The sequence below is a fragment of the Asterias amurensis genome, chromosome 8 (assembly GCF_032118995.1).
Source record: "Asterias amurensis chromosome 8, ASM3211899v1".
Lineage (NCBI taxonomy): Eukaryota > Metazoa > Echinodermata > Asteroidea > Forcipulatida > Asteriidae > Asterias > Asterias amurensis.
In genome coordinates, this window is record NC_092655.1 from 16,191,521 (window position 1) to 16,214,031 (window position 22,511).

The 22,511-nt window shown below is 37.2% G+C and overlaps 2 protein-coding genes across 6 annotated transcripts in view; both read right to left on the minus strand.

Annotated features, from left to right (window-relative positions):
- Window positions 1-3,008: 3,008 nt before the first annotated feature.
- LOC139941170 (protein mono-ADP-ribosyltransferase PARP15-like) lies at window positions 3,009-18,409 on the minus strand. 3 transcript variants are annotated; one of them, XM_071937631.1, is made up of 10 exons: window positions 17,885-18,409; window positions 16,732-16,850; window positions 15,188-15,697; window positions 14,136-14,369; window positions 12,598-12,819; window positions 10,767-10,890; window positions 9,300-9,371; window positions 8,700-8,851; window positions 6,767-6,941; window positions 3,009-5,274 (listed from the first exon to the last, which is right to left on the minus strand). In XM_071937631.1, the coding sequence occupies exons 1-10, from the start codon at window positions 18,093-18,095 to the stop codon at window positions 4,991-4,993; spliced, it is 2,103 nt and encodes a 700-aa protein (XP_071793732.1). In that variant the 5' UTR covers window positions 18,096-18,409; the 3' UTR covers window positions 3,009-4,990. The 3 variants fall into 3 exon arrangements, with proteins under 3 accessions (XP_071793732.1, XP_071793731.1, XP_071793733.1); XM_071937630.1 differs by having other exon boundaries at window positions 16,684-16,850; XM_071937632.1 differs by lacking the exon at window positions 12,598-12,819 and having other exon boundaries at window positions 16,684-16,850.
- A 1,087-nt stretch (window positions 18,410-19,496) lies between these two features.
- The window catches only part of LOC139941238 (uncharacterized), a 40,804-nt gene continuing 37,789 nt past the window's right edge, over window positions 19,497-22,511 (minus strand). For all 3 annotated transcript variants that reach the window (XM_071937713.1, XM_071937712.1, XM_071937714.1), the window contains exon 19: window positions 19,497-21,990. In XM_071937713.1, coding sequence (XP_071793814.1) covers window positions 21,707-21,990 — 284 coding nt within the window. In that variant the 3' untranslated portion in view covers window positions 19,497-21,706. The remainder of the gene's footprint in view (window positions 21,991-22,511) is intronic.

Here is a 22,511-nt window from a genome sequence, read left to right on the forward strand (position 1 = left end):
ATCTCTTGAAACCAAAGAATACATGCGATCGTCATTGAGCATTCTTTATTGGGTTTAGTTGCAGACCATGCTAAAATGTGTGATGATGTTTCTTGAACCGTTCAGATTAGACTTGTATCATGCATTATACGCATGCACCATTAAGATTTGTAAGCTAAATCGTTGTCCCTGTTCACAGTGCTTAACTTCATTCCAGTTTTTCTGCGAGCTGTTGGCAGTGTAATATGAAAAAGCTTTTAGTGTAAAGTTGACACACCGACCCTTGGAATTTTCCTTAGTACATAGTCGGTTGGATGTTCCACATATTATTGCGTATAATTTATTCGCAAGACATTTATTTATTCGCATTGTTGCCGCTATGCGGCGTTATATGATTTTTGATTTTTCCGAACCAATAATTTGTGTGATTTTTCATAATGTTCTCCTTTTAAAATACATCAAATGACAAGGATCTATATGTCAGTTATATAAAACAACTATTGATTGGCTCAGAGTGGAATGGGAGTAATATTATCGCAAGGTAAAATTTGGACTGTTCCATTTCACGAGGCGAAGCTGGTGATTACTTTGCAAGGTTATGACGAAAAGAATGAATGCCTTAAAATAGCATTGAATATTATTCAGTAACTACTGCCGATGTAGGTCTACATGAAGACTACAAGACAGTATCAAAACAAACTCTCAACAAATTATTTAGGTAAAAGTACACATTTATTTGAGATGTATTATCTAATCTTTTCAAGTTCTATTGAACTATTGCAACTTTTAGGTTTCAGAAGTCTTAAACAACGTGTACAATATTGGTAATAACTCAAAATAATTACCATAAAACCTTACTTGGTAACGATCAATGGAGAGCTGTTGATAGTATAAAACATTGTGAGAAACGGCTCCCTCTGAAGTAACGTAGTTTTCGAGAAAGAAGTAATTTTCCACTAAGTATTATTTGCATTTGATTTCGAGATCTCAAAATTTAATTTTGAGGTCTCAAAATCTAGCGTCTGTGAAAGCACACAACTTCGTGTGACAAGGGTGTTTTTTCTTTCGATATTATCTCACTTGTCGAGGGCCAGTGCGGTTCAAATGTTTACAGGTTATTTTGTTATTCTGTGCATACGTTGAGACACACCAAGTGAGAAGACTGGTCTTTGACAAATACCAAAGGTGTCCAGTGTCTTTAACGACAAGTTACTACGTGAGATTTTGTTCGTTACCGTATGTAGACCAAAGACAAAGCAGTAAAGGGAAACAAAAGGTATCCATTCTAAGGCCTATATTGACTTTATGTTATATATCGAAGTCATATATAGCGCACGTATCTACCAAACAAGGTACTCAAGGCGCTGAGTATATACAAACTTTCAGAAAGATAGGTAATTGCAGTGATGAATTCCGAGACCCAATTATTTAGCACCTTATAAGGGTTTACAAGGTGCTACGGCGCATTATATAGCAACCACAACCAGGAACACCGGGGCGAACCCCTTTTCTTTTCGATAAGTGCACTGGGTTCTTTTACATGCGTTACACAACACATGGGACCAACGGCTTTACGTCCCATCCGAAGGGACAACTTTAGGCACGTCACAATGTGTGTTGTAATTCGTTACTTTATGTAGACCGAGTACAAAGCAGTAAAGGTAAACAAAGGGTATCAATTCTAAAGACATGAAGTGCTCTGCAAGGAAGTTCGTGTAAAGTTGTAGGGAGATTGTCAATTACTGCAACAAAAGAAAGAACAAAAGATGTCTCCCCAGTGATGTAAACAATATAATGTGTGTTATTTTTCTGTGTTTGAATGTAGACCCTAGCAAAAATTAGTTGTCAAATTTGTTATTATGCATAATCAACATGAGACATAGCTTGCAGAGTAATCTTAAAATGCCTTATTACTTATGGAAAATTAAAGTTTGATGAAACAACACCGCTACACCAGAAGGATATATAAATATGGGCCATATTACGTTGTAGTTATATCCTATACATTGGACCAACCATCACTATAAAAAAAATGGTGTACTTAACGGCACTTTACCTGGCACCCTAGCTCCCAGGTAAAGCACTGTAAATTCTACGGATACTTTTTACAGTGCAAGGCACAAGATCAGCGCGCATGTCCAATAAAACAATTCGGTTTGACAAGACAAGTGATGTATTTTAAATCATGACGAATACAGACACGAGGAAGTGCACTCTGCGCATTGACTTTGTAATTATTTTACTATTTAGTTACGCTATCTTTAATGAGGGCAAACTCCGATCAGCGCCCAGCACTGCTTCCCATGGAGACCCCAGTACAAAGACCGTATTAGTGGAATATGTTATATCCATAGAGCTATATGTATTGCTCTATGGTTATATCATACTACATATTACACCATCAAAGTTGTTGGAAAAAAGAAAGACACCATAGTCTCCTTTAAAAAGAATTTGAGATTGAAAGACACAGATAAATCAAAAGGAAGCAGAGGTATGTTGAACAAAAGAACTTAAACAACTACTAATTTGTGAATTTGAGGTTGAATGTACTCCCTGACATGCTTTGTGAAACACTCAATAATTGGCAAGCTTTTAATGGTAATAGGAGATCATTCCAGCATGTCTTGGCAATTATGTTGAAGATAAAACAATAGTCAATGTGATGCAGGATGAGATAATATGTATAATAATATGTTATAGGTATGTTGGTTGACAAAAACAACTCAACTGCTTCAACACTTCTGTGGTTGATTTCACTAGTCTTATTTCGAGTAAGGACGAGTTTCTCGTCCCAACTTAGGACTAGCCGTAAGTTTTTAATATCTCCTAGGACTAGTGCTACGATAGGACTAGTCCTTATCTCTTTGTGAAATCGTCCCCAAGTCCTTGAGACATTTTAGCAGCACAGTCTTATGAGTATCCCATATCCCATCTGAGATACTGGTCAAATCACACAACAAGATATTTGAAATTAGTCACTTTCTCCAATACATCTTTCTTTATTTTAACATTCAGATTGGTATCTCTTCTAAATATTTTTGAGATGTGCCAAAGGTTTTGGAGGCATTGGCAGTTAATTTGTTATTATACATCCATTTAAAGACAATTTACAATTTCTTATTTAAAACACAATATGATGTCAGAGTTTGTTTAGCGCTGAAAATTATTGCACTTTCATCAGTGATAACAATCTTACTATTGACGACTGGACCAATTCTGCACCATTTTGTAATACACAACACAGTTTGAAACATTTCCGTAAACTGCCAACGGTTTTGCACTCATTTTTATCTAAAAGCGATTTATCGTTTGGGTAATTTAGATACTAAAATTCATAACGAAATAACATTACTGGCAAGATACGGAACTTTTTGCCATATACTATTGTACAAAGATAACAAATCTTGAAATTTTGGGAAGCGGCTTAACCATAAAAGATCATTAGGCCTAAAAAATAAAACCTTGTTAGGCCTAATGTCCTTTACTTCACTTAATATATTTTATTGGAAATGGCAATTTGTGACTTTTTATTTCTTGAAAGCCCAGTAAACATTGATAATAAATAGCCTCATCCGAAGCTGATATATTTAATTCTTCTGCATATTCGACAGACATCAATATAGTAAATTTTGGTGTATATACACGGAAGAAGCCACTTCCGTACAGAAATGTATTCAAAATATTATAACTTCATATTTTGTCAAAATATTAAATATCTAAAATGTCGTCGAATTCCGACAAAGTTTGATTAAAATTATGTTTAAAATATGTTCAGAAAGTACTAAACACACAATGCAAACGAATTTGTAGTGAAAACAAATAGGCCTACATTGCCCTACAATCGTGTATAGTATTTAGAAATATTTGTTTAAAGACACTGAGAAGTCTCCCGAACATCAGATAAATCTACTCCGCGGTTGTAGATTAGAGAAAGACAGTTCTCTAAAAACAAACTCTACCTGCAAGTAGATATATACACACATGGTGATACCACAAACCAAATATACAATTATACATTGAGACTGCACTTGGTGCATCTAATGCTACTCTCACACTAGGGAGAATATGCTAGCGAATATGCTTACGAACGGAAATAATCATTTAACAATCGCTCAAACTTCTCAACATTTGCCACAAATTCACTACGTTCACAAGTCATTCTCCACCCCCTTACGAAGATCGGTCAGTTTATGATGCTCTCACACGGCGAATATACTAGCGAATATGCTAACGGACATATTTGATAATCGCTCAAACTTCGCAGCATTCGCCGTGTCTTCGTAAGCGTTGGTAACAAATTCGGAACGTTCACAAATTATTCCCTACCTCCTTACGAAGATTGGTCAATTTAAAAGCCGGTTTCTAAATTTCAGCGAATTTTGCGAAGACGGTCATTCGCCGTCGATTTTCGTAAGATTTGTAACGTTGATAAAGCGTGCGTAAGCGTTGGCAACATTCGTAAAGACATTGGAAAGCGTTTGTAAGCATTCGTAATATATTCGTAAGATATTGGTAAGGAAAGGGCCGACCGAAAGGGCCGAACATTCGCCACTCTGTGAGAGGGGCGATACGAAGCGCTTCCTAATTTTCAGCGAATGTTGTAAAGACGGTAATTCGATTTTCATAAGCATTGGTAATAAGCCATTTGTACTGTTGGTAAAGCGTGCGTATTGTGGGCAAAATATTGGTAAGGAGGGGTTTAGGGACGACCGAGATCATATTCACTACCAAATCGCAACTTTTTGGCGAATTCATCGCGAATTTCAAATATTTTATTCTCAAGAATATTCGCCCAAGTGTGCGAGTAGCATCAACAGTGAGCATTTGAACTCAATTGGTTGTCGAAGTTGCGAGATAACAATGGAAAAAAACACCCTTGTCATACGAAGTTGTGTGCTTTCAGATGCTTGATTTTGGGACCTGAATATCCAATTATGAGATTTCGACATCAAATTCAAATAGCAATATTTTGTACACACACAGTGAGAAAATGCACCATATCGATTCCTTATCACTTGAACTTGATAACATACTCTGGGTATGCCTGGGCATCATGAAATATGACATAAATGGTTGGAGTATTCATGTTGTCCACCACACTGTCAAACAGTTCAGCACGATTCTGTCGTTTGGGAGGTGGATCACGTATTCCTGGACAACCTCTGGTGTGATCCCCAACAAGAACCTTGCTCAGTAAAATGTGCTTAGTGCCACATGAATTTGGTTTAGCAAACTGAGAGCACGCCGAATACCCTGCTTGGACGGCAAAATAAGTTCCATTTCCGTACATTGTCGCTGCAAAAGAAAGGCAGAAAATTGTAAAATGAATAAAGTTGATAATTATAGTGAGATTTTTTTACTCCATGCCTAAATATATTTGAGGCACACTATTTGGGAACCACTTGCCATCATTTTAGAGGCAGAGTATTGAGGAATAAGCTGCCCTGATTTAAAGACAGTGGACACTATTGGTAATTACTCAAAATAATTATTAGCACACAACCTTACTTGGTGACGAGTAATGGGGAGAGGTTGGTAGTATAAAACATTGTGATAAACGTGATAAAAGTTGAGTAGTTTTCGAGAAAGAAGTAATTTTCTATGAATTTGATTTCGAGACCTCAGATTTAGAACTTGAGGTATCGAAATCAAGCATCTGAAAGCGCACAACTCCGTGTGACAAGGGTGTTTTTTCTTTCATTATTATCTCGCAACTTTGTCGACCAATTGAGCTCAATTTTTCACAGGTTTGATATTTTATGCATATGTTGAGATACAGCAAGACTGGTATTTGACAACTACCAATAGTGTCCACTGTCTTTAAGAGGCATAACGTTTAGGAACCACTTGCCCAGAATATTTAGGAACCATTTACCCCTATTCTACAGGCAGCATACTTATAGTAACCACTAATTGCCCTTATTTTGGAGGCAGAATATTTAGGAACCATTTGACCTCATGTTATACAGGAAGAATATTTAGGAGCAACCTACCCAGTAATTTTATAGGCATCGTTTATAGGAATCACTTGCCCTAATTTTAGAGGCACAATATTTAGGAATCACGTGCCCTCATTTTAGAGGCAGAATAGTTATGAACCACTTGCCCCAATCTTACAGGCATAATATTTAGGAATGATTTGCCCTCATTCGGGTCAGCTTTGAGCTTTGCTTAATGGGTTGTAGAGATGGTAATTTCGGTAATGTCGGTTATAAAATTATATGTTTTTCTATGCTAAGTTTCCCTGGAAAGTTTCAGTAACCATAGTAAATATGATAAGTGTACAATCATTAGAGGAGATTGAACACATTATGAATAGGGCAATATAAATGTAATTTTCTCAAAAACACGAGTACCCGTTGTTTAGGTTTTGTGAACATGATGTTTCAAATGACTATTTTAAAGACATTGGACACTATTGGTAATTGTCAAAGACCAGTCTTCTGGTTACTCAACATATGCATACAATAACAAACCCGTGAAATTTTGAGCTCAATCGGTCGTCGAAGTTGTGTGCTTTCAGATGCTTGATTTCGAGACCTCAAATTCTAAATCTGAGGTCTCGAAATCAAATTCGTGAAAAATTACTTCTTTCTCGAAAACTACATAACTTCAGAGGGAGCCGTTTCTCACAATGTTTTATACTATCAACCTCTCCCCATTCCTCGTTTACTAAGTAAGGTTTTATGCTAATAATTATTTTGAGTAATTACCAATAGTGTCCACTGCCTTTAAACTTTTACCAACGTCAACATGATGTTTATTCAATCAAACGATAAGTACTAACCATTCTTGCCACAAAAGCTGCGATTGAAACCACGCAAGCTGATGTCATTGCAGGTTTGCTCATCCGTCCCATGGAATAGAAGCTTCTCAACATCGGACCTTTTCAGGCGAATCTCTAGTGCAGATTTATGGACCCGGTACTGCATTAACAAAGCTGTATTTTGAACTCTCTGTACCTGCAAATTATTACCAAAACAAAACAACCAGTATAATTATTATTATTCAGGGATGAGAAAATTCTGTCTTTGATCTGAATGGACTTTTTAAAGTCTACCTTGTAAATAAAAAAATGCTGTTGTTTTTTTCAAATTAATAAATTAGTCATGCTCTTTCTTCTGTAGCATTAAGGATACTATAGGTTTTCTCGGTCAAATTCGGCAAATTAGCAGTCAAATTCTTTTTTATACGTTCGAATTAAAGCTGTTTTGCCTCTCCAGTTGTTACTGCGTTTCAAATTCAGAATTTAGCCATTAAATTTCGTTTTGAGTCGAGCCAAATTCCTTTAGCACTCTGTTCAATTTAGCGTATCGTCATTCTTTTACGTCACACACACGCCTCGAGAAGCGTCTGTGAATTTGACTGCTGCTTTGATGAAATGCTAAATTGAATGATTATTTTGTTAAATCTAATGACGCAACATTACATTTGACTAATCATATAATGAAATCGAATGGCCATTTTCAGTAGCATTCGATTTCGCGCGATTAGAATAGCTTGGTGGTTAAATTGGTTGCTCCTTTTCCGAAATTGACCGAGAAAATTTATATTCTCAAAGGTTTCTTGGAATCTATAACTCCAGGGACAACCAACATGTAGAAATGCTATCATTTTGATTTTAATAATGTACCTCCTAAGATATTGGTTCCAGTTTTAGACGGTTTTGTCAACAATGACTCTCACCCCTGTATTATTTGCACGTCAGGAGCATTCTGTAAAGGAAGATCATCTTATTTTCCCCTGAGCTGATTATAGTCTTCGGATCTCATCAAGGGTTCTTTACAAGTTCTCGTTGTGTAAGTGAGGAATGTCTTATCCATGCTTGTATTTTTTTCCCTTCATCTATCAAACATTATTTAACAAGTTTACCCTTGTCGTTCATTACTTGATATGTGAGATGAACATTTTGAATCCCCTGGCTATACATTAGTACTGCAGCAGGTTGAATGGCTTCTGTTTGACTAGCCTTTTCACCCCATCTGCAGGAGGAAAGCCTTTTTAACTAATTATCATTTGATAGTTGGTAAAGGTAGACTGCCTACTCTGTACTCACATAACGCTGGCAGGGGGGCATGTTGGCGGAGGGTTTAGCTTGGTCCTGGTTGGCTCTCGATTTCGTTCGAGCCTTTGTAGTCATCTTGATGTGTTTCTGACAGGGGTCCAGTTTGTCCCCCCCCCCCCACTCCAGAGAAATAGCTTCTGGTTTGCACCCAACAAAGATATTAAACAGGGAGACTGCCAACACAGGGCTAGATAGCTCACACGATAGCACCGGCTTGTTCAAGTTCTATTAGTAATCTTTTCTTTGTTTAACCTCAAAATAGCCACCGGAACATGCTATTGACCAGGGCGGAACCTTCGGTTCAACTTCGGGCTAGTTGCGTCTCACAGCATGCAAACAAAAAACTTAATATATTTTGTGCCAGTAACTCAGTGAGTCTGGCTGTTTCCCGTATATAGCCTTGGATCTTAAAGGTATTTTGCAGTATTCTTGCTGAATTTGTTACCTTTCTTATTTGGTTTGTAAACATTTAAAAAATCACCAAGACCATGATTTGATGCAGCCCGTGCCCCCCCCCCCCCAAAAAAAAAAAAAAAAATAAGAAAGAAAAGATACTATTCCTCTAAACGCACCAATGAATATGAACAAAGAAAAAAGCACGCTACAAACAATTTGAGACAACAAACCGAAAATATATTCAGGTTGAAATAAATACCTCAACAATGTGAGAGAAACTTTCAGTCATTGATGATCGAAACTTGGTTTCAACAGCTGTGTACTCCGCAGTTCCTGCAGTCAGCTTTACCATTTCGGTTAATTCCCCTTGATTCATCGGTTTCCAATGAACTGGTTGTTCAAATCTAGTAGCTACAAAATAAAAAAACGAGAGTACGGAAAAAAACATTACTTAAAAATATACCGACATTCAGAGTAAACAGATTGAACAGATTTAAAAGATAAACAACAAGAACATAAAAATAAACTCGAAAATGTCTTTGTATGTACATATTTTTTAAAACCACATGAACGATGCACCCCAGGTTGCAGGGCCAAATTTCATAAAAACCTGTAAGCACAAAAATTTGCTTAGCATGGAATTTCTTCCTCGGTAAAAACAGGATTACCAACCAAATTTTCTGCATATTGCTTGATACTGGTATTCAGCTATTGTTTGCTAAATCCTGAAAATCACCTGGAAATTTTGTTGGTAATTCTGTTTTTAAGGAAGAAATTTCATGCTAAGCAGATGTTTGTGCTTACAGGCTTTATGAAATTGGGCCTAGGTCCGTAACTTGTTCATCATAGTCATCCATACCTGATAGAGTGCTGTTATTCAAATCAAAGGCAAAGGGCTGTTGAGTGATCTCCTCTTCTCTAAGGCGTTGTTCTGTATTCAAACATTGATGATAAAAATTATCTATATTTACATACTTGATAACGAGCAATGGCGAGCTGCTGATAGTATAAATTGTGAGAAACGGCACCCTCTGAAGTAACGTAGTTTTTTGGGGAAAGGAAATTTCTCACTTAAATAGTAATAAAATACTTTACTAGGAAGCCTTTTAAAGGTATCTGAAAGCACACACATTGTGCAACAAAGGATTTTCTTTGATTATTTTTTCTTGCAACTTTGATGACAAATTCAGTCCAAACTTTCACAGGTTTTTTTTTGTATGGCGTTGAACACCTTTGGTATTTGTCAAAGGCCAGTCTTCTCACTTGGTGTATCTCTATACATCCATAAAATAACAAACCTGTAAAAAATTTGGACTCAATTAGTCGCCGAAGTTGCGAGAGAGTATAAAAGAAAAAACACCATTGTTCACAACTTTTCGGCTTTCAGAAATAATTATCTTTCTCAAAAGTTCGGGTTCCCATTGGTTTTAAAGGCACTGCACACTATTGGTAATCATTCACAATAATGGTTAGCATAAAAACTTACTGCGTAACGAGCTAGGGCGATCAGTTGGTATTATACATGACACTTTGTGAGAAACGGCTCCCTCTGAAGTAATGTAGTTTTGGGGAAAGAGGTTGTTTCTCACTCAAATGATAAAATAATTAAGGCCTGAAGCCTTTTTAAGGTATCTGAATAAACACATTTGTGCAACAAAGTATTTTTTCTTTCATTCCTTGCAATGTGGTTGACCAATTTAGTCAAAATTGTCACAGGTTTTATACTTAATGTGTATGTTGGGATGCACCAAGTGAGAATACTGGTCTCTGAAAAGTACCAAATGTATAAGACGGGGCCTTTAAAGCCATTGGACCCTTTCGGTACAGAAAAAAAAAAAGTTCACAGATTTACAAATAATTTACAGGGTTTACAGAAGGTAATGGTGAAAGACTTCTCTTGAAATATTAGTCCATGAAATGCTTTACTTTTTGAGAAAACGGTAAAACAATATAAATTCTCGTTAACGAGAATTACGGATTTGTTATAAACACATGTCATGACACGGCGAAACGCGCGAAAACAGGAGTGGGTTTTCCCGTTATTTTCTCCCGACTCCGATGTCCGATTGAGCCTAAATTTCCACAGGATTGTTATTTTATAAGTTGTGATACACGAAGTGTGGGACTTGGACAATACCGGTTACCGAAAGTGTATAATGGCTTTAATAAAACAGTGATGTTTTTAAAAAGTGATGTTTATCATGAGCGAGTCTGGCGGATCGAGCGTATAAAATAATAAGATATCTGTTTTTGATTTTGGCAAAAAATACCATAGAAACTGGAACACAAAAAATTAAAAAAAGGTCCGACGAATTATTACGACTACCTGTTGGTAATTTCTGTCTGGTCATTTTACTCTTCTTGTTTGTCTTTCCTGTGACTCTGCCAGTGGCACCTCCATTGGTAACAGAGGATGTTGGATTAAGACGTTGAATTTCATCCTCAAATCGCTGAAAACAATAAAATAGGTTCAGTCATTATCATTTAGGTTGTATTTACTTTAGTCCTAACAATATACAACGAAGTATATTGCTCAGGTGGGATTCGAACTCATGACCTTTGCAGCACACACAGTGCTAACACACACAGGTGTATGCATGGTGTGTTTTAACTTTAGTCCTAACCATATACAGCGAAGCATATTGCTCAGGTGGGATTCGAACTCACGACCTTTGCAGCACACAGTGTTAGATCTTTATTCACGATGCAAATTTTTACTTCTATTAAACTTTTAGGGTAGAATGTATAGCCTTTTACATGATATAGAATTTGTTTCTATGTTTTGCTATTCCTTGTGATGTAGTCTGTTTCAGGGAGATAGGGTCCTCATGATTATTTGTGGTAGAAACTATACAAGTCTAACATCACGGTAAAACTGTTAAATTGTACTTGATACCCTTTTAGTGCGATTGTCCACATGCCAAACATCTGGGTCCAATTTCATAGAGTTGCTTAAGCACAAAATTTTGCTTAAGCAAAAAAATCCTTGCTTCTTAAAATCAGATTCCAGCTAAGACTGCACTCAATTGTTAAGCTAAGTAAACAATAGCTAAATACCAGTCACAAGCAATGTATGTGGCATTAAATGTTTGCCAGTAACATGTGTAAAATAAGCGAGCTATTTTCGTGCTTAAGCAAACTTTTTGTTTAAGCAGCTCTATGAAATTGGCCCCAGATGACACCATCCGTGTCTTCACTGTACGGATATCTTCTGGGGCTTGAATTTTGAACATTTTGACTGACTTAACATTCCCTCTGTGATATGGATGTAAAAAACCCATGCATTTTGGTGTTGAAATCCAATGATGTCGTGTCGTGATTGCGCTGTGAAAAAGACATAAATTAATGACCCAACATTTCCCGTGCAAAAATGTACAGACCCATCCACACCAGAATGATTATGAATCTGCATTGACTTTTATTTGTCCCGTTTCTTTTATACTGTGATTGCGGTTCGATTACCAGCTAAGGCCAAACTTGAGTAGAGAATGCAAGGATGTGATAGACCTTGGGTACGGGTCGTTTCACAAAGAACTAAGGACTAGTCCTATATTTAGGACTAGTCCTAGGAGTTATTAGAAACTTAAGGCTTGTCCAAGTTAGGACGAGTAATTCGCCCTAACTCGAGATGAGACTAGTCTTAACTCTTTGACATCCAACCCTGAACAATGAGCTTGAAAGCTTGCGCGCGCGAAAGCATGCGGGTACGAAGCCTGCTTACAAACATTTATCTTTGAAAGCCCTGCTCTGCAATTTGGTGGTTGTTGATAATGGTTTCATCGGGTGGGTATTAAAAAAAGGAAAAAGGATTTCCAGTTAATAACAGAGCAATCAAATCCTTGAGTATGGTTATCCGTTGGTTCAGTCAAAAGTAGTTGTGTAATGAGGGACCATGCAGGTCTGGAAATTCATCTACGAACATGTTGATATAGGGCAAGGACATTTTCATTTTGAAAAAGGTAGGGCCGGTTTGATTTTGGAAAGGGCAAGGCCATTTTCATTTTGCAGAGGGCACTTCCATTGTGAAATCTTTAAGTCAATGGGAACCTTTTGAAGGGCACCAAGGCCATGACCAGGGTCCACGGAGGCCATATGACCTCCGTAGCTTGCGCGTAATTACAGGCTTGCCCATGGAGATGACATTAACAAGGTTATACCTTGATAGCTGTGATGTCTTTGTCATACACAACAAAGTGCACATCTTTCAGTGATCCATTTGGATGTTGGCTGCTGAATTCAAAAGCTGCCTCATACATGCAGCGAGCAGTGACAGCAGGTGGATAATTCAGTCTACCCGTTCCGAGTGCAGGGATTGCCATTGAGGTCATGCCATCACTACAGGCATAGATCATAAGGTTTACCACTAGCTGCTTCAGTAACTGTAGAAGCATAAGAATTAGAATTGAAACTTAAAACACCTACTTGTATTTTTGTTTTAAGACACTGGACACTATTGGTAATTGTCAAAGACCAGTCTTCTCACTTGGTGTATCTCAACAAATGCACAAAAAAACAAACCTGCGAAAATTCGAGCTCAATGTGTCGTCGAAGTTGCAAGATAACTATGAAAGAAAGTTGTGTGCTTTAGACGCTTGATTTCGAGACCTCAAATTCTAAATCCGAGGTCTCGAAATCAAATTCGTGGAAAATTACTTATTTCTCGAAAACTACATTACTTCAGAGGGAGCCGTTTCTCACAATGTTTTATACTATCAAACTCTCCCCATTACTCGTTACCAATGAAGATTTTATGCTAACATTTATTTTGAGTATTTTACCAATAGTGTCCACTGCCTTTAAATATTCTTAGATTCTTATCCAGTAAGAGGGGACTTGCATCGTTTTATTTTAAAATATTTGATGGTACAACGTAAAATTTGGTGTGGGCCTGAAAGGGTAGTGGCATATATAGCTCATTTAATTTTGTATGTTGTTTCAAGATATTATAACTTATTCTATGACATCATGTAATGGTTACTTCAACCTTTTTTGAACCTCCAAGTACTCCCCTCCTCTTCATATTGTCACAGCTTCAACATGTAGGGTTACTTTTTGGGTACCTTGTCAGCGTACAAAAAGGAGGTAATTTGGACTATTATAGAACTCTTTTTTAAATTTGTGTATGCATGGCAATATAGACTGCCTGGTATATGTATTGTGCGTATTCAACCAATGGGACCCGTTAAAGCGCGGGAGAAATGGGGAGGTCTCTTAAAAGCAAGCTTGTTGGATGGAGACCCCCGAATTGTTGTACATAGTCACGGTCTATAACGACTTTTAAATCACGCCCTTATTAGTTAAAACACTGGACACTATTGGTAATTGTCAAAGACCAGTCTTCTCACTTGGTGTATCTCAACATTATATGCATAAAATAACAAACCTGTGAAAATTTGAGCTCAATCGGTTGTCGAAGTTGCGACATAATAACGGAAGAAAAAAACACCCTTGGTCACAAAGTTCTGTGCTTTTAGATGGTTGATTTCGAGACCTCAAAATCTAATTCCGCGTCTCAAAATCAAATTCGTTGAAAAAATTACTTCTTTCTCGAAAACTACGTCACTTCGGAGGGAGCCGTTTCTCACAATGTTTTATACTATCAACCTCTCCCAATTACTCGTATACCAAGTAAGGTTTTATACTAATAATTATTTTGAATAATTACCAATAGTGTCCACTGCCTTTAACGTCTCACCTGTTCAGACTTGAATTGTTTATATCCTTCACATACACAATGATAGATCTTCTGGCAGTTAAGACGACCTGGTCCTGTGTCTATAAATGACCACTGTGCTACACTACCTAGAGCATCTTTCCAAAAATCGCATTCTTGCTGGAGGGTTGGCCCGGCTGCTTGGAATATTGCCTGAGATACCATCCCATTTTTCATGTCCAAATCGCTCCCTGTTGTGTTCACGATAGCATCAACCTACACCAGATACACATAATATGACAAATTAGAATTAACAGGGTTAGAAATGTATGAACGAAGCATAATGTACTTTGATCTCAGTGGCCAATGACTCCTTGGATCATCAACTTTCTTTCCTGTTTTGACAAAGTTAGAGAGGCTATTAAACACAGGTTCCCCACAAGGTTGCGTGTTGTTCCATGTACAGTTCTTCTGAGAACAGACAAACTTGTCATGTTTGGACTTGTCCTTATGTTGCCACGCCAAGTTACTGGGTACTTTTAACAACTAAACAATGTACCCCACAATTTGTTTTTATCAAGTGGTAGGCCGATTTCCACAGAGAATTTCTTTAGAGAAGAGGAGCAACAATGGAAACACGAGGAAACTGTCCTTATTGTCATAGAGTGCACTTGTTGGGGTCTTTTACACATTGGAACATCGGTCCCCACATTAGGAACTCTTTGTTCAACCTCGACCCCATAATATTTTTTTTAAGAAAAAGAAATAGTAGAACAGCAATAGCAGGACCCCACAAACATAATGTGCGTGCGGGTGAGTAGGTATACACATTCAAAACGAGGACATATAACAAAAGAGGACTGCAATAGAATCCACGGTTTGGGGGAAAGGTCCACAGTTGGAAAACGTGTACAAAACCAATAGGAGCTGTTGCAACAAAGTATAAACAAAAGAGGGACAATAGGAGGTCCACGGTTGCAGGCGTATACAAGCTTGCGTGTGTGTGTGGGTGCAAATGATGACTCAAGAAGGACTTGGCATATACTTATTGAAAGAAACAACTTGAGGGTACAATAGATGTACACATAGATTACCGTTTCCATAGCAATGCTTCCCTTGGTCAATTTGATGGCAAGTCCTTCATTAGTTACCACGTTCAGTCCGGAAACGGTGTTAGTTACACCTGGAACACTGTGGTCAAAAGTGGCACTTTCACACAAACCACCAGCAGAGGTTGATGGGGTCTGAGCTTGGTGAGGATTATTATTTGCTGGGGTGAAGGGGAGTGTCTGCTCCGGCATGTCAATTTGGTCAGGTGAAAAACTAATGGGGTAAAATTCTTGAGTTTGGTCATCCTGCTTGCCTCCAGGGAAAGGGCGAACGAACATCCTCCCAACGAACTGGTTTTTAAGAGGTTGATTGGGAAAAAGGCGTTGGGTGTTTTTCTTTCTCCTGCTCTGTGTAGGACATGGATATCCCTTGAAACCCGATGGAAAGTTTGTGTCCGTGGTACTTCCCTGGGGTGTCGAGATACCAGATACAGTCCCTTGTGTTTGATGCTGGGCTCGTGGGAAGAAACCAAAGTGGCCAGACAAACTTGGATCCTGTGTATGAAAAAAACTCAAAATTTTGAGGCATGACGATTCAATTGGTAATTTTTATATAATGTCTCCCTTTATCAAGTCATACACTATCAACATATACTTTATAACCAATCAGACAGTTCAGAAAGGTACCAGAGAGGGTCTGAAAAAGAAAATCGAGTTAAAAAATACAATAACCAGTGCTACTCTTGACACTACACTCTAAAAACTGAAGAGTTGAATCCATTACTTGCACGACTTCGGTGAGTGACTACACTATGAAAGTGTTGGATCCAGCGTTTTGCTGGTTAAATCTAGCATTCAATTCAACATTTCTCAAAAAAAATCTTTGAGTTGTTGGATCAGCTTTTTAAACGTTAAACTGACACTTAAATTATTGACCGAATACTTTAAAATGCTGGATTTAACATTATCAAATGCTGGATTCAACACTTTCAAAGTGTAGTCACTCACCGAACTCATGCAAGTGTTGGATTCAACTCATTAGGTTTCAGAGTGTAGATTCTAGTTGACGGCATATAAAGGGATACCATGAATATATATTTTAAGTTGTAATATCTTATCTCCATTTTGTCGAGATACAGCCGTCGATTTTACCAAACTCTTCACAACTTAATCTTAGGACTTAGTTAGGAGTATATGACTCACATATTTGGGGCCTATGCATAAAACTTGCACGGTCTAATGGTGATGATAGTAGAAAACAACCCTCGAAATATTTCTGTCTGAAAAGTCATAGTTAATGGGAAATAAATAAGTGAGCGTTTTCTTCTCTTTTTGTTTGATTCGATGTTATGCAAAATGTATAACCGTTGTTTGTGCTATGTTCTCGTGACCCAGTAGCCGATCGATCTCAGACTTCTACCAGGTTTGTCAGTTTACATAAAGTGCTTTACTGCACTGCCAGCAACTGTTTTTTAAGCAAAAACAAATTCTGTCTTGTTATGTTCCTTCATAAGATTTTAAAAAATCTTATGCTAACTCACCTGGCGGAAATGGACAAAGGAGAAATGATCGTCATGATCTGAAGGTACCTCTGAAAATGGAGACATTAAAGTACCAAGGGGTGCTTGGCTGCTTTGAATTTTGAATGCAATCTTGATTCCATCGACGACTATCGCATGATCAGGCCTTGATAGCACATTCCTAACACCTGTGTAGTTGAGACATTTTACAAGTTATTGTGGGGAGCTCCTGCAAAGAGTTTAAGTTCAATGTCCTCAAATAAGTCACCGTGGTCAAGTGGTTAGACTGCAGGACTTGCAATCACATGGTTGTGGGTTTGAATCCCCATGCCAACCAAGTATTGTCGTCTAGTTACTGAATAACAGTTTCTCGATTTTATGTGCAATTTATAATCATAGACGTTAAAAACCAATGTTTTGTGATGGGAGAGATTGGCTGTTGCAAGCTTGGTGTTCGAATCCCCTTGTGGGAGTGTGTTGAGTTCCCATGATGGGAACTGCAAACGTTACATCATCGCATAAATTATCGTTCAAAATGCAGTAAGAGAAAATCATCCGTGCATCACCTGGACTGTAATTTGTTATCGTGGGTTGAAATTAAGTTTGCTCTTAGAATATCCCTTTTTATTTTTTTTGTTATTGGTAACAATTATTAAAGCAGAACATGGCATAAAGACACTAAGACATAAAGACACTGGACGCTAGTGGTAAATGTCAAAGACCAGTCTTCTCACTTGGTGTATCTCAACATGCATAAAATAACCGGTCATCGAAGTTGCGAGATAATAATGAAAGACAAAACACCCTTGTCACACCCTTGTCGAAATCAATATCGATGAAAATGGCTTCTTTCTCGAAAACTACTTCACTTCAGAGGGAGCCGTTTCTCACAATGTTTTTTACTATCAACCTCTCCCCATTACTCCGGTTTTATTACCAATAGTGTCCACTGCCTTTAAAAACAAACCTTTAAAAACTTATGGGGAAGGAGAACTGAAAGCATTTGCTTCTCCTTATTTCTACAAACGCGTCACATAATATTTATTGTTCATTAACTGGCCCAAATTTTCATGATTGTGTACAAGTTATTATGTTTTCTGAGCACTATTATCTCACTGTGTTGATTTATGTTGGCATGAAATAAATGAAGACAACACTCGACTAAAATGTACATGTGGACAAAACCAGAATACAACTTTCTGTCAATTAAAGTTCAACTTACCAGACTGTTCATTAAAGACAACTCTATACAACGGGCAACAGTCATCTCCCCCAAATAGACGAATGCACTCCACTTCGCAGTAGCATCCCCATTTAGACCGAAAATAAGTGACCAACTTATTCTTGATCTCTTGAATCTTGTCATCATTGGGCACAATGAGAGGAAGACTCACAATAACTTCTTGACGATTTTGATTCGGATTAGCCTCCATGATAATATCATCAGCTTCCGCCAGCGACCTCCTGTACAAACGTACCTTGACCACTGAAGCCGCTCATTACAGACGAAGTGTCTGTCGATACATGTATGTGACGTATGCCTGGTAATAAACTCTGCTACACTGGCATGCCAAGCAAACACTTTGAATCCAAGAATATACAAATTAAAAGAGCCTATTGTAAGTTTACTGCAGCTACCTGATTCTTACGATTTACTGTGGCATTGGTTGGAGAGCACAACTGTATACTCGCCGTCGATGAATGCTGAAAATGTTGTGGTTGATGTATTTCTCTCTTTTTCATGCATGGTTCGTGCACAGAGAATATGTCACACGTACATGTACATAGAGCAAGGGTCACATTCGTAGGTTCGATCCCATAACTATGAAGCTATTAATAGCCACCATGAAACGCAACCTGTTGTGCAATGAGGGGATTCCCCTTGGCACGCAATCACGTCGCTGATTGGTCCAATTCATCCCGTGATTATACACAGAATCGAACGAGTCACATAAAAATTTGTTCCGATTGAATGAGACAGCCTTGAAAAATACCCTGTTTATTTACGACAAGTACATTGTGCGAGGTGCCAAAGTATTTTTTGGCTAGCCTGCTGCCGTACACAAAAACCTAAACAACTTGGGGTACAGACTGACCCCGCTGTTGTTCAATGGGCACATATAGCAGCCGGTTTTAAAAAAAATGCGCGTATGTTTCTCGTGAAATCCGCTGCTGATCCTAGCCTTCTGGACGTATAGTGTCATCTCATTAGTAAATATGGACAACAAATGGCACATTCTTCACACATTGAATACCAGATGTGAACATCTCATTATTGGTATTTGTGTTAATATAGCGAGGTTTACCTGCACGTTACGCGAGCAAATACGTTACGTGAACGTCAACATTGGCTGATTGCATGTTCAAGTATGAAGTCTGCGCGCACGTACGTATCTGACGTATGCTAAAAACGTGAGATTGTAACGGCACAATTTTCTGACGTTCATGATCGATCACGTGTACGCGGAACGTGCAACTAAACCTCCCTAATATTAGGGAGGTTTAGCTGCGCGTTACGCATTTTGTTGTAAACATCTCACATTTTAAGCACACGTGAAGTTACCATTTTTCACTTCAGGTACGTACGTGCAGACGTCATACGTGAGCATGAAATACGCCCAAGTGGTGACGTCACCTAGAAACTACACAATATTTTGACGTTCACGTTCACTCACGTGTTCGCTCTCGTAACGCGCAGCTAAACCTCCTTATATTGATTGCCAGATGTAAACATCTCATTTTTGGTATTTTTGTATTAATGATTGCCCAAACTAAATCACTATCTTGTTGATCTTCTTGTACTAAATGAAATGGACAGAACATTGACCATGTAGTTACGTCTGTTTCCATTTTCCACTGACAATGTTTATTATTTACTCCACTCTAAGTTTCTTATCTGTTAATGATTTGAGTATTTTTTCTTTAACCGATAATCACCCTATTTTAATTACAAAAGTTATGAGTGTTAGGAGCCAGAATGTTTTTTAAACGAATGTGCAATGTCATCATCTGGAATCTGTTTTTTTTTACCAAATGGTAATGTTGCATTTTTGTAGTTACCCATGATAACCAAACACAAAATGTATAAAGAAATAAATGACTGTGTTCGTTCACAAAGCAATGTTTTACCTGAAAGTTACAAAAAAAAGAAGGTTTTCTGATGTTATCCAGAAATCCATAGTGTGACACATAGTTACGTTTAATTGTCTAGCATAAAATGATTGGTGGGCACAACAGACTTCCAGTGCCCAATTTCATAGAGCTGCTAAGCACACAAATTTTCTTAGCATCAAATTTCTGCCTCGATAAAAAAAAAGATTACCAACCATATTTCCACTTGATTTTACAGGATGGGCAAGCAACAGCTGAATACCAGCCAAAAAGCAATGTGCAACAAATGGTAATCCTGTTTTTATCAAGGAAGAAATCTCATGCTAAGCAGATTTTTGTGCTTAGCAGCTCTATGAAATTGGGCCCAGTACAATATACTTAAACTATCATCACGTATCATAAGATGCTTCACTTAATTATGTACTTTGAAAATGTTTAAAAGACAAACAATTCACATGTTTTTCAATTTATCAAACTTTTTCAGTCACGGTTGTAACTCTTTATAATACATAGAGCTCAAAAGGTCAAATATTTACCCCCAAAACTCAAATAATATCAAATTATAAATATATTGTGTTATTTGTAATTTACTGCCTGTTTTTGAAAATTTTAAAAGAGTTTCTGCATAAAATATGGATAAAGATCAAGTGGAATACGATTTACATTGAGTGTGTTATACATGTATTCCGAATACAAATAAAATGTATAAAAACAATACATTTTCTATTTAAATATCATCCAAATTGCAAACGACCTTCATCAGTGTAACTGTTCAGGTTAACATTTTATACATAATTGATTTTTATTCTACCAAACTCGAGTTGCCTAATTTTCTATAAACATAAACTAAAATAGTGATATATTGCTCACTCATTAGCATTCTACTGGTGAATATAAAATGTCTTTCACAACATGAAACTTAAGTTTAAAGGCACTGGACACTTTTTTGATATTTGTCAAAGACCAGTCTTCTAACTTAGTGTATAACCTGTGCATAAAATAACAAACCTGTAAAAACTTGAGCTCAATTGGTCGTCGAAGTTGCGAGATAATAATGAAAGAACAAACACCCTTGTCACACAAAGTTGTGTGCTTTCAGATGCTTGATTTCGGGACCTCAAAAAACTAATTATGAGGGTTCGAAATAAAATTCAAATATTTTAGTGAGAAACACTTCTCGAAAATGACGTTACTTCAGAGGGTGCCGTTTCTCACAATGTTTATACTATCAACAGCTCTCCATTACTTGTTACCAATTAAGTGTTTATGTTAACGATTTTAAGTTATTATCAATAGTGTCCAGTGCCTTTAAGTTTTTAAGGCCCTGGATGGTAATTGTCAAAGACCAATATTCTCACTTGGTGTGTTCCAACATTAAAACAGTTAATAACATTTTGTACAAATTTGGGCTCAATTGGTCATCGAATTAGCCAGAGAAACATAAAAAACACCCTTGTTGCAAAAACTGTTCTTTCAGATACCTGAATAACTTTCTTTCAGTATCAAATGTTTTATTGAGAAATTACCTCTCCATCGAAACTAAGTCCTTGAGGCGAGATTTTGTTTTGAAAAAATTGCCCTATATGTAAGGGTTTTATAGTAACAGTTGCACCAATTTACACACCAATTAGATTTTTTGTAGACTACATTTACACCCCAATTTACACCCCAATTGGATTTTTATTTTTAGACTACATGCATTTTCATTGCAAAAATATGACAAATTCTGAAAAAATTTGTATTTGCTCAAAATGAAGCACCAATCAATGATACAGCATGATTGCTTTATTTTACAGGATTACAATTTTCAAAACCAAGCATCAATCGTACTTCATTGTGGCATTTTTCAAGGAAAACATAACAATCTTAATACATTTCAAAATGAAGCGATCTCAATGACAAGCCTGAATTGCGGTAAAGAACTGGTTCCTTGTTACTTGAATTTGATAAGATACTGTGGGTATGCCTGTGCATCATGAAATATGACATAAATGCCAGGAGCATTCATGTTGTCTACAACACTGTCAAACAGTTCAGCGGGATTCTGTGGTTTGGGAGGTGGAGTTATCATTCCTTGGCTGCCTCTGACGAAATCTCCAACAAGAACATTTGTCACGAATATGTGCTTTGTGCCATTTGCATTTGGTTTAGCATATTGAGGACTTGCAGAGTAGCTTGCTGCGACAGCAAAATAGGTGCCATTTCCGTATGCAGTTGCTGAGGAAAAATTATACAAAAATTATTCATTGAGGTTTTAACTTTAGCGTACTTAAAGCACAATTTTGAAGAATGTTGACACAACAAACCCAAATGTATCTCCTGAAAATTAAAAATAAGTAAAGTACGTAATTTTTTAGGTTTCAAGTTCTCCTTCCTGGAGGAAAATCATAAAATGTAGCCTAATTGTAGCTTTTTGTTCAGAACTGATTTATTTGCTGCGGTATTAGCCCTGCGTTTTTTCTCGACTTGATACAAGTTTCATACACACATGTACATGTATTACTATGCATTTGATTGCCATGTTTATCCATTTAAGATCCGAGCTTATCAGGATGCCAACGATTTGAATACAGTTAACTATACCTGGTACCAACAACTAGGTCAAGTTTTTTTTTCATGAAACAACATTCAGATTGGCAAACTTAGAAGACTTGTTTTGTAAAGCCCAGTCACCAAATTAAAAGTGGACGGAAAAGGTCGTTTTTCATCACTAAGAATAGATTTGGTCATATCATCTA

Bases quoted from the DNA above. Each gene is read 5' to 3' on its own strand.
- LOC139941170 (XM_071937630.1), bottom strand. From the start codon at position 18,095: ATGGAGGCTAATCCGAATCAAAATCGTCAAGAAGTTATTGTGAGTCTT. The intron at 12,820-14,135 runs GTGAGACGTTAA...ATGCTTCTACAG, and splicing joins AACAATTCAAGTCTGAACAG to TTACTGAAGCAGCTAGTGGT. The intron at 6,942-8,699 runs GTATTTATTTCA...AATAATTTGCAG, and splicing joins GTTTCTCTCACATTGTTGAG to GTACAGAGAGTTCAAAATAC.